This window comes from Pelodiscus sinensis, chromosome 8 (genome assembly GCF_052426305.1).
Source record: "Pelodiscus sinensis isolate ZL-2025 chromosome 8, ASM5242630v1, whole genome shotgun sequence".
Lineage (NCBI taxonomy): Eukaryota > Metazoa > Chordata > Testudines > Trionychidae > Pelodiscus > Pelodiscus sinensis.
The window spans coordinates 25,719,873-25,733,111 of NC_143059.1; the positions used below are offsets into that span (position 1 = coordinate 25,719,873).

Sequence of the window (13,239 nt, forward strand, 5' to 3'; positions counted from 1 at the left end):
TGAGCAAGTTCTTAGTTAAAACTTGTATTTGGCTGGTTAATATTATGTGAGCAGAAGGAAGGCTTGCCCCTGATCTTGGAGGATTGACTGAGCATATATTTAATTGTTGATTATGTAAATATGCAAACTATAGCTGGGCTGTATTAATGTTACTTCTTGTCAGTATATAAGTTATTTCCTGGCTCCTTGTTGACACTACTGAGACCAAAAAGAAGTTGCAGTAGTGGCGTGAGACTCTTGCTATGTATTTGTGTACAGGGCTTACACAATGGGCTCTACAGCTTGTTTGAGCCTTCTAGGTCCTGCCGTAATATAAATATAAACAATTTACTGCAAACTACATGTGTCAGGGCTTGCATTCTGACTTGCTCCAGGGGGTTCCCCAAAAGCAAGTTTTAAAATTTGATTAAAAATACCTTTGGCTTCAGTTTGGTTCCAGATAAACTGTAATTTGCTATATTTTCACATAGGTTTGAATGTGTGCCAACTGGTTTATAGAAATATTCATCCCTTTCAAATTAATGCAATGTCCCTTTTATCATCTTATGTCTCCTTTTAGAGGCCATCAGGATTATTTTATAATAATGGTGTCAGAAGCAGAGAGCTGGATATCACTTGTGAACGATATTAAAGAATGGCAAATACAAATGCAGGCAGAGTTGTTAAACAGAGAGATAGTGGTTTAATAATAGTCACTCTGTGGAACTGTAACTTACATCATATAAAGCACATAGATATAAACCCATCTCTTTGGTACTTACAGTCTATAAACACACTTGCCAATCTTTTATCCATGATGCTCTTCTTATTAAGCATGTGGGCACACAGTCTGTGTATTTTAAAAGAAAAGATAAAGCATACCAGAAAACACCAGGTGCAGTAAAGGGTACATAGCGTTACAGAATGGGTAGGTCCACACTTGCCATTTACATATGAAAAAGTCTTTTATTTGCACTAAAACAATAGGAGCATCTACATTTGGCAATGGCTTTTTCCAGTGAAACTCAGATGTTTCACCACAAAAGAAAACCATCTCCACAAGAAGTGTACAGTTATTACCTGTGATGCTTTTGCAGTGATGTGCAAGTGAAGATCTTCTTTCAGTGTTCAGAACTTTTAGCCTCCTCACGATATCCTGCAATGTCTAGGAGCTCACTTGAGACAGGAGCTCTGCTACTACATCAACAGACATCTGCCCCTCTACCTGTAAAACCCTGGGAACTTTGTACTCCCCTTCCTATTTTCTTGGCAAGTTCTCACTTATCTGGCCAGATGACAATGGCTTCTTCAAGGCGCAAAACAATATCCTGCTTGCGGCAATGCTGAGCTACTGGAGCTGATCAGTGTTTGGGGAGAGGAGGCCGTGTGAGGAGCCAGGATGCTCTGTGATCACCTCCGTCTCCCCTTTCCTATGAAAGCTGTGCTATGACTTAGCTGCCCTCAGGACACTGCTCTCACTGGTGATGGAAGGGCTGACAATGTAAATGCTCTCTGATGCCTGTGATCCTACATGAGAACACAAACCAGCACTTATAATGGTTCCCTATCACTGTTGAAACTGACAGTGCAAAAATTCTGTATGTGTAGATAACGCCTATGGTGCAGGAAAACAAGCTGTAAAAAACTCCTGGATTGGTGAAGCTGCAAGAGCACAGAAAAGGACATATGGTGGAATACCCACAATCCAGGTAGGCAAATTAGAAGGCACAAGGTGGCTTTGTGTCCATTCTCCACATCCTGGAGATGTCATTCACAGGGATTTTTCAAGTATAAGGACTGATCCCTGCTAATGTTTCTGCAGGATCTAGTTACATCAACTGGGTTAGCCCTGGGCAGGCTGGTGCCACTATATTTATCTCCACTTTCACAGGTACAGGCAACTGCAGCTCCTATTGCCTGCCGATCACCATTCCTGGTCAATGGCATCCGCACCACTTCCTGCAGCTCTCATTGGCTGGGAATGGTGATTCACAGCCAACAGGTAGATATAGCGATGCCAGTCCACCAAGGACTAACGTTGATGAACTGGAGCTGGCCCGTGGGCTGGTATTTGCCCACCCCTGTTCTATTCACTTGCCATCTGACTCCCTTTCTTGCTATAATTAAGAGGACCTGGCAGGTGCCCATTCACCCTTGAAAGCCCTATGGGCTGCTGTCCACATCATTAAACTCTTCAGCTGGGGGTTGGAGGAGGCAAGTGTGTGCAGCCTTCCTTTTCCTCACCTCTTTCATCTCATCACTGTAACCACATACACCTTGGCATGCTTTAGCCACCTCCTTCTCTTCCAAATCAATGTAGTTTAGGTGCCTAAATACCTCTGGGATCTGAGTCTTAGTGACTAATCTGGGGAACAACAAAGCTCATAAATCCCCAGCTCAGGTTTCCCAGTACGCTAATGGGGATTCTTAGCATATACTCTTGTGGTTATGGTGCTTCCCTACCCTGAGCTTAGTTAAAAGATGGCTGCAGATGAGGATGGGAATATTTTCCCCAACCTTCCTCCCCATGTGTGGGAAGAAACAGCTCATCCTGGTCTCCGTAGCATTTTAATACATTGTGGCTATGCAACAGGTCATAGTCTGTAGCTTCTGGAAAATGTGCTTGAAGCAGAAGCATCTTATTCCTCATGAAGATATGGCATTGGAGGTGGGGAGGTTCTTAAACACTAGTACACAATGAAGGGAGCACAAGCACTATGGGGGGGGCAGGTCCCCCCGAGTTTCATATTGTCTCAAATAATTTTGGAGCCTGCACCACTGCTTGCATGTAATATGTGATGAGTTTGAAAACAGGTAAGTTATTCATAAACGGAGGCATGGTGATTAAGAAAACAAAAGGCTTGTTATTAAACTAAATTAAGAACCAATGCTTTCCACTAACAGTGTTTTAGATAAGTAGTGATGCTCTAAGACCTATCTCCTAGTCTTCTTTGAAAATCCTAAGGTGATAAGAATGGATGACTGGGAAGGAAGGGAAGTTCCTGGCTATGTAGGTGTATGAATCACTTCAGACCATGGTCACAAATGTATTGAGAGCAGAAGCTAAGATTTGCATTTGATTGAAAGGAGTTTCTTTCACTGAATATTTTATAGGAATAAGGTGATAATTTTAACAATTAACAGCACTTTTAGCTACATGGCATACATTGAAATATAGTGCTGTAGTAACTTAGCAGGCTGGCTATCACCTGGGACTGTGATGCCATAGATAAAGTAGTTTAGTCCATGGAAGTTATTTTTCAAAGACTGATATTTATAGGGTATTTCCTTGACATCTTTGATGTCAAGACATGTTTCTTTCTTTCTTTCTTTCTTTCTTTCTTTCTTTCTTTCTTTCTTTCTTTCTTTCTTTCTTTCTTTCTTTCTTTCTTTCTTTCTTTCTTTCTTTCTTTCTTTCTTTCTTTCTTTCTTCTAAAATATTTTACCATTATTACCTGATTTATTTGGACTTGTGAAGATGATAGTCAATGATAGGATGATAATGATAGGGTGCATCTACACAGCAGTGTTATTTCGGAATAATGGCCACTATTCTGAAATAACAATGTGAGCGTCTACACAGGAATGCCATTATTTCAAAATAAATTTGAAATAATGGGCTTCTTATTCCAACTTCTGTAAACCTCATTCCATGAGGAATAATGTATATTCCAAAATAGGTATTTTGGAATAGCAGTAATGTGAATGCTCCACTGCTGTTATTTCGAAAAAGCTCCTGCCCAGGGCCATTCAAACCTATTACTCTCCAGTGCCTCCTGGGGCTATAAATCGAGATCACATCCACATTAGGGAAGCCTGCCTCAGATTAATTTTGAGGATTCCCTGACTAGTACTACTGAATAGTAGACGCACTATTTCAAAATAAGCTATTTCAGAGTATTTCCTCTGGAATAGCTTATTTTGAAATAAGCATGCCGTGTAGACATACCCAAACAGAATTAGCTAGGAAGCAGAATGTGGATTAAAGTTTCAAAGGTTTAGTCTTTATATTTCAGATTTATTACTATAGCTATAGCTTCATTACAATCAGCTCAATTTTACATTGCATTATTACAATGCATTGTTCTGCCAAATATTTTAAAACGTATATTCCATTTATATTTATACCTAACATTTATGAAAAATCTTTTACAATGCCCTTCAATGAAGGCAAGTGAATCGGCCAGATCCCTAGGTGGTGTATATCAGTTCATTTCCTTTTATCTATGCCAGCCAAGGAGGTGGCCCAATATAGCCTACCCATAGAAGACTGTATGCCCTAAAGAGCTCTGAATATAAAACTACCAGGGCACATTCATCTGTGGTGTAACTCCACCGAAGTCAAGTGTTATGCCAGGGATGAATTTGGCCCCTTGTGCCTTGCCTTTCAACTACATGAAAGCCAGCTCTTGTTATAACACAGCATGCAAATCTATCACTCAAAATGCTTGGCTGCAAAAAAAGGCATTGTAAAGAAAGTGAGCAATACAGTAAGATAATTTTTTTTAAAATTATTTTAAATTGTGTGCCATTAACTAATCAAATATTTGTTTTAAATGCCTTTTTAAATGATGAAATAACCTACAGTTAATGTTAAACATACAGAAGAAGAGAATTTCCAAACATTAGCATACTTATAGAATTAAATAAGTGGAAAAATAACATTGCAATATAGCAATTGTAAGGTACGAAATGTGCACTTTGCCAGAATAGTAATTTTAGATTATTTCTCCTCCTCTAAATTCACTCATAGCTTGAACAGGATGGATCCTTTTCTTAGCAGAACCTTTTCTGACAGCTGCATAGATTTCCTCTGGCTTCTCTCTTTTAATCAGGGGTTTCTTTTCTGGAGCCTTCATCCTCCACATCACAATAGGGTGTCGTGGGCCAGTAGGACTTTGTATTCTGATGATCTTAGTAGAGGCAATATAGGACATCTTCACTGTCTGCACCACAGAATTCATTAAGTTTTTGGCAGCCTGAATTAGTGAAGTGACACTATCCAACTGTAATGAGAAACATGGCTGTTAGCCTAGGAAATCAGTCTGGCTTTAATCACAATATACTAAGAATAAATAACATTTGAAAAATAAAACTAACTTAGTATGATCTGATTTCTTTGTTTCTGCCAGGAAGATCATTATATTCATGTTGTTCCAGTGCTCAGATTTCAGAGATATAAAATGATTTGTGATGCTGGACTCTATATGTCTGGAAAATTGTTTCTTTTTAAATAGCTCAGCGGGGTAGCCGTATTAGTCTGTAAGGGTATGTCTACACAGCAGGGCTAACCTCGAAATAAGCTATGCAACTTGAGCTATGCTAATTAGGCAGCTTAAGTCGAAATAGCTTATTTCGAATTTGGGCATGTGCACACACCACTTATTTTGAAATAGAGCACTCTTCCTCCAACTTCCTTTATTCCTGTTTTAAAGCAGTCAGAATAAGAAACCCATTATTTTAAATTTATTTCAAAATAACAGGCTTGCTATGTAGACACACAATACACTATTTTGGAATAACATCTGTTATACTGAAATAATGCTGCTGTGTAGATATATCCTAACTGGGAAAACAAAAAATAGTTCTGCAGCTATGTCTACAATGCATTGTAATTTGAAATAAGGTACACAATTTGAGCTACAATTTGTAATATCTTATTTCATAATTTGGCGCTGTCTACACAGCACCAAAGTTCAAAATAACCCGCTACTCCAAAAAATCCATTACTCCTCATGGAATGAGATTTACAGGAACGTAGGAATAGTGAGCCCAAAATAACAGGTTTGTTGTTAAGACATGGGATAGTTAGTCTGGGATACTCTAGTGTCCCAAAATAGTTTTGGAGTGTAGCTATAGCCTTAGAGACTAACAAGAAATGTAGATGGTATCATGAGTTTTTGTGGGAACAAACCACTTTTTTAGATGAATGGAGTTCATCCAGGGTACAAATATATAGTAGAGAAAGAGAGGAGGATAGGGAGGGAAAGAGAAGGAAAAAAATATTGATAATTAGAGTATCTATGCTAAATGAGGCTAATTGAGTGGGCTCCAAGAACCCAGTGCTTAGCTTTTAATGTCATCTGGGTGTGGAATGTTGCAGCCCATCCAGGTCAGGTCTTTGTTCAAACATTGATTTCAGGTGTCAGACTTGGAAATGAAACCAAGTTTTGCAGCTTCTCTCTACAGCTGGTTTTTGAAATAGTTTTGTAATAGTATAGTCATTTTTAAATCCATTAGTGAGTGTCTGGGCACGTTAAACTGTTTCCCAGTAAGATTCTGTGTGTTACCATTTCCAATATCTGATTTGTGTCCATTAATCCTTTGTCATAGAGACTGTCCATTTTGGCCAATATATGTGGCAGAGGGGCATTGCTGGTCCTTTTTAAACATGAAATCATGATGGCTGGCTGCAGGGCATCATTTCACTTAATACTGATTTAAGGAGAAGACCTATGAATGTGCTACTCATTAGTTCCTTATAGTCCAACACTAGACAAAAATTCTCCAGTTATTCCCATGGTATTTCAATGGTTCCCTTGTATGGAGCCAAAGAAATGTAGGAATATTGTGACAAGTGAATATGGTATCTTTTTTGTTTTTGTATGGTTAGCATTTTCAAACTCCCATTTAAATTCAAAGGCAAAAGCATGCTTGATTCTATTAGGGTTATTTAAGAAAGACAGCATGGTCTGGATAGGGAATAGAAAAGGCTTAAGGAAATCTGACTTCTATTCCCAGCTACAAAGTGTGTCCTTGGGGAAGTCATTTCAGTCTTCTAAACCTGCTCCAGATTGGATGGCTTTCTAAAGGATATGCCCTAGTTCAAATAGGAACTATTTGGGGGAAGGTCTATGGGCCTGGTGGTGCAGGAGGTCACCCTAGATGAGAAGACTAGTCCCTTCTTTGTGGCTTTACTCTCTGAAAATCCCAGCAGAAATATACGGAGTGCACATTATAACCCTTATCTTGTTGGCATATGCTGTCAACTTTGTGTATTTAAAGAACTAGTGCCATCCTTAGGCAAATTTTAAAGTAAAGAAATCTCATGAATATTGTGGGCACTATAAGATAATAATAAAAAATCTGCTAATTGGGACAATTTAATATTATTCCCGGAGAATGCTTCACTTGTTGCATTTGGAGCCATATTTAAATTGCAGAATACTCTCGAGGCTGACTTTATGTCAATGTTAACTGGCCCATGTAAGTGGCTGAGAACCCTTAGGCTCTGTTGTGTTGTACTGTAGTTGTAAGTCAGGAAAGCTGTTACAGGCCAAACTCAGGGACATACTGTGACGTAGTGTTGGTACCTTGCTGGTGGCTAGGCTTGGGTTGAGGGTGACCTCCGCTGGCTGCTGTCTGTAGCACCGCTCAGCAGGGCAGGGGATGAGTCATTATGCAAGGGGGCTCCGAACCGGTCCGACCAGTTACTTCCCAGGGAGCAGAACAAAGAAAGGAGGGCGAGATCAGCCCTGGCTGGTTGGCGGGGCTGGAGGTGAGTGGGGCAGTTTTTCTGTCTGGTATGATGGAGGAAGCAGCCTAGGCAACGGGCTGGGATTTAAGGGCCCAGCCTCCCCCATCTGCAAGGAGGGCTGAGGCATCCTAGGCTTGCCCTGTAATCAGATTACATCTGTGCTGTGCTATACCCTGGAGAAGCAATAAACTCTCTCTATTCTACTGGCTGGTGGAGTCTGTTTTTGCCACTATGGGAGTGCAGGAGGCGGGAACCCCCAATGCTACACATACGCTTCTTGCTCTCCATCTTTTCCCCTGTAAAGACATCATAGGAGTGAGGTCTGTGAAAAACAGGGTGTGCAGCATTCCCTATTTCTTGTTTTCGCCATGGTTGGGCCTTCCATAGCAGATCATGGTATTTGAGGAGTTGTTCCAATATTCATAAAATATGGGAACCAGAAATGTCACCTGTTGAGATTATGTGTGTACAATTATCAGAGGGGTAGCCGGGTTAGTCTGAATCTGCAAAAACGGCGAGGAGTCCTGTGGCACCTTATAGACTCACTGAAGTGTTAGAGCATAAGCTTTCATGGGCAAAGACCCACTTCGTCAGATGCATGCATCTGACGAAGTGGGTCTTTGCCCATGAAAGCTTATGCTCCAACACTTCAGTGAGTCTATAAGGTGCCACAGGACTCCTCGCCGCGTGTGTACAATTAAATTTCTTTTTATATAGGAAATAGTTTATAACAGAGTCAGATAGCAGCTGGATAATATCATATTTCATTTTGAGTGTGGTCCCTTTGCTGGTGTTAAAACTATTTAGTATTTATTTCCCTGAATTAAAGATTCTTTCTGCCTTCAACTTGAGCTGTCTTTGCTGTTGTCATATTGCAACAGTGAGTTGGCAGGGAATAAATGTACTGTATAAATCAGATCAGTGACCTGAATGAGTAGCTTTTATCTTCAAGGAAGGAGCCACCATACTCATATTTAATTATAAGGCTGACAATTTCAATTTGGAACTGCATCTCCATTTTGAATAACTTTAGAAAACCTTGCTTTGATTTTTTTTTCTTTTTACCCTCCAATCTACCTGAGTACTTATCATTTTTGAAGTTTGGTTGCTAGTGAGGCAGCATGACATTTTGTGACAGTCTCTTTACTGCAGAAACATTTAAGGAATTGAGCAATTAACAATGTTCTAGTCAGAGGGGCAAAATGGGAATAGCGTTTTAAGATCATAATGAGTTTTGAGTTTTAAGATAATAATGCATAATTAGCTACAAAAGAAAATATTTCCTAATTTTCCTTATGACATATTGTGATGTAGATAAGAATGGAGTTGTTTCAGATTTTTTTCTTGTGCGTATGTTAGTGATGAGGAAACCTAATAATGTCTGTAGAAGAATACAAAAAATTACCATGCCCATCCTTACTCCCTGATCAGACACCTTTTTCTCCCTTTTCAAGCGCCAAGCATAATTTCCCCCATAAAGGACATACAATTTTAGTGGTTTCTAATCTGAGATTCTCTCTGGCTTCCCTATTAAAATTTCTTAAGAAGCAAGACTGGAATGGATTACCTAGGGAGGTGGTGGAATCTCCATCCCTAGAGGTTTTTAAGTCTCAGCTGGACAAAGTCCTGGCTGGGTTGATTTAGTTGGGATTGATCCTGCCTTGGGTAGGGGGCTGGACTTGATGACCTTCTGAGGTCTCTTCCAGCTCTATAATTCTATGATTCTAAGACTTTCCCTGATACCTTTGAAATTTGGTGATTTGTAGAGTGGATTTTAGCAAAGACAGGAGCCATTAATTCCATTCTACCATGTTTATAGATTAATTTGGTGTAAGGAGAGTGGGTGGGTATACAGAATTTTGTAACCAAACCTGAATCATTGCTGGGTTCAGTTGTGTAATAAATAAAAACCGGAATCAGCTGAGCAAGCCCTACAGATAATCACTAGGTCAGGGGTTCTCTGTTAAAAACAGTTCCACGGTATATTATATTAAATTGTTTTTCTAATTAATGTGCTTCAGTATAAACATATTGATTAGAATATTCAACGGCCATGTATAAAATCATACCTTTCTGCAGCCTGTGCAATATCCAACAAAAGAGGATTGCCGAGGATTTTTAGTTATGATTATAATAAACACATATAATTTTTGCATTACAAATTGAAGTATTTTTGTACTATTATTTAACATATGAAATCTTCTTCTAAGGAATCATTTATCTTGGCCCTCTATCCTAGGTTTCTATGCACAATATACTTTAATCCAGGCTATTATTTTTAACACAATGCATGAGACAGAGCACAGGTTGCACTCAAAACCAAAAGCTCATTTTAAGCCATTTATTTCACACGCCTCTAGTCTTAAGTTAATAACTGGTTACACTTAAATTTCTTGTCATTATGCTGCTGGACTATCTCAAAGCCACAGCCTATTGCTTGTGCTGTCAGTACATGCATTTTTTTCCTTTCCAGCTTCCAAGCAGTTAAAAATTCACATATTCACTGTTACCATAATGTATATATTAGGGTCTGAGAGAAACCTGCTGTGTAGTGCCTGAACAACTCTTTCCTATTTATGACAGCCACAGGATTAATTATTATGTACAGAACTTGTTTTAATGATCCACCCTCAAAATAATACCGGTACATTTCCATACTGCTCTGAGGGAAAACACTGACATGCCAAGTTACTGAGGACCTGCTATGGATTTATAATCTCATCTTTAACAACTGATATGATGAACCTCCAAAACTCACTCCTTTGGATTTAGACCTCACAGGTAACACTAGTATATACATGGGATGTGACCAATTAAATAAGAGGAAGGACAGCTACTGTGCTGGTGGCTGAAGTCTCAGTCAAAATCAGAGACACTGGCCTACAAAGTAAAATTCTCAAAAGCAAGTAAATAACTTAAAAGCTTAATCCCCATTTTTAGGTACCTAAATACCAGTGAGGATCTGGGCCTAACTTCTAAGTACATAAGTTCATTGGAGGATTTGGACCAGGGGTGACAGTGAAGAAAGATGCAAGGGGGGATGACCACCACCCCACATGTGACCCAGGGGAGTGCCAGGACAGTTCTCCTCCATCCTAGGCCCTGTTTCCTCTTTCCCCAAGCTTCCTTCCCCCAGCAACATAATTTGGGGGACTAGTAGGGGTCTGGTGCCCACAGTGGGGATCCAACTCCCCTACAATCACAGGTGGTGGTGGGAGAAGCAAAGCAACATGGATCTGCTCCCCAGCTGCCAGCCATGTCACTCTGCATCCCACCAGTGAGTTCAGGGGCAGTCCCACCTCACCCCTAAGTGATGTGCTGGCAGCTGTGAAATGCAGCCACTTTGCTCCACTTCCCCCTGCGTCTGCCAGTGAGCGTGTGGGGGTCCAACCCCTGCAGAGCGTACCCAGCTCCCCCACTAGTCCTCTGGGCCGCCAAGAGGCTCTGACATCCTGCTCCTCCCACTCGTGGCATTTGGGAGGGTGCATGGCCCCTCGGCAACTCCTTAGGAGCCCATGTTCTGTTAAAGTCATTGGGAATGTCAGGACTGCCGTGAGAAGTGTGACCACAGCATGGTCTCAAAAATCTGCCCAGGATCCTGGGGATGTCCTGGATCAACTAGCACATGCTGCTGCAGCTTCACTGTTATAATCACGCCTCTTAGGGAGGGCAGACATACCCTTTGGCTCATAAGTCACCGAGGTGCTTTTTGAGAGTTTATCTAAGAACTTTACATTTTATGTTGCTGTGTAAGAAGCAAAGAGAATTTCTTCACTTCCATCATAACTTTCATGCAGTGCCATCCTATTAGGAGATGGTTCAGAATGATGTGCTATCTTCTCTCCTGTCAAATCACAAAAGTTACAGTTTTAATTCTTATTTCCCTAGATTACTTCTCAAAATGGACAGAGACTTTGGTATGCCATGATTCCCCTCAAAAGAGGATTGTACTAAAATAAACCCCTGAACTTTCATATTTAAAATAACAAAACAAAACTTAGATTTCTGGCCCTGCTAATTTTTTAAGTGTGAACTAAGTATAAACCACTGTAGTGTCTTCCTGAGTCTGCAGACAGCTTGTGTCGGCAGCTGAGAGACATACATCCCAGTGAATTGTGAACTCTAAAATCCAAAGATCACAGGTTAATGGCCAATTCTTGAGCTGGTGTACAATGGCACAGCATCATTGTCCTCAAGTCTGTGGTACACAATTGGAGTGTCTAGCCCATTATCCTGCATTATTTCAGTCCCCCAAATGAGTCAGAGACACAAAAAGCTAGAAAAAAAATCAAATTTGAAACACAGATACTAGAACCTGTGCATCTCCTTGATGAACAAATGTATATATTCAGACTACTTCTAATCCTATTTCAGTTAGTTGCTTTGGTGTATTTGTCACAGGTTAAGGAGATAGAAATCTCTGTTGCATATATGTGACCACTGGCCATATGCAATTCAGCCACGGGCCACTTAATTTTAGCAGGTTTACTAATATGTCCCTTTAGGATAGAAGTGTTATTTGCAGCTACCTAGTGTCAATATTTTTGCTCAGTTTCTCTTGGGCACCTGACTCATATCTGGAAAATATAGAGGCTGAAGTTCAATTGATAAAAATGATTAATTTTGTTTTCAGCGTCACAGGGAGATTTTTGAATGGGGGGGCTTTATGTAATAAGTCAGGCCACACCTTTTACTTTGTGATGTTTTCCTGTGTAGACACAGTAGCTGTTTTTTTAAAAACTATTGTGTAGTTCCTATAACATAATGCAATTTTGTGTAAATGTATTGTTCTACTGTGAATGCACTGTAATGTACTCAAGACCCATTTTCACTTGGATGCTTTTATCTCTCTCAAATATTCAACAGACTTTTCAAGGTCTCATTACATATCAGGGAAAACTGATGAAATGAGACTTGGCATAAACGGAAGATTGATAAAAATTTTATTCATAGCACATTCTAGTTCATTTTATTTAGATACATAGCTGCACCTTCTTCAGTATTTGCAAGTGAATTCTAAAGCTATATCTATGTCTATAGTGTGTGTATATATAAAAAAGGTTGAAATTAGTCTTCACCTGAACACTGGTTTTGTTATTCCTGTATTACACACATATGATTTTAATATTCCAGTCTTTGCACTTCACATCTCTAAGTATAAATCTGAATACACAATAATTCATGGAGAGATTTAGGACGAATATTGTTTATAGTACTTTCACCAATTTAAATCTTTACTTTTCTGATAAGCAAATATCAGTAGTTTGTTTTGGTTATATTAAGAGTAGTGATAGGCTATTGGGGTATGGCTACACTAGCCACCCTAGTTTAAACTGCATGAATTATGTAGGGCCAGGAGGATTCGTGGTTAGAGCTAGGCAAGTATTTTTAGCTAAAACTTTTGTTCCCCCTACCAAAAAATGCAGATTTGGATTGACTAAAATGTTGTGTATATTTGTGTTAATTTAACCAAATTATTGGGCTGAAAACCATCTTAACACCCCTCAAAAAATCCTCAGTGTTTCTTTTAAACAACTTTGAAACCATATGTTTTGATATTTCAATTAGAAATTACTTTGTTTTGAAATTAATTTAAATATTATTTTTTCCTAAAAGTTTATAAAAGCTCTAATAACATTAAATATTCCCTTGGAAGGGAAGCTGGCAGAAAGTAAACCGGACACACACACTCCTCAATTTGTTTAACATTCACCCACTAGAGGTCAGACACAAATGCACACACACCAGAGTATTTCATGCTCTCTGAAGTGAAATTACCGGTA

General features: G+C 39.5%; 1 protein-coding gene across 5 annotated transcripts in view; it reads right to left on the reverse strand.

The window, feature by feature from the left end:
- Window positions 1-569: 569 nt before the first annotated feature.
- CTNNA3 (catenin alpha 3) overlaps window positions 570-13,239 on the reverse strand; it is a 1,028,503-nt gene continuing 1,015,833 nt past the window's right edge. For 3 of the 5 annotated variants that reach the window (XM_089780112.1, XM_089780113.1, XM_089780116.1), the window contains exon 18: window positions 573-4,985. In XM_089780112.1, the coding sequence (XP_089636238.1) occupies window positions 4,698-4,985 (288 nt within the window). In that variant the 3' untranslated portion in view covers window positions 573-4,697. Of the gene's footprint in view, window positions 4,986-13,239 lie in introns of all 5 variants that reach the window. The other 2 variants (XM_089780114.1, XM_089780115.1) reach the window with 2 other exon arrangements.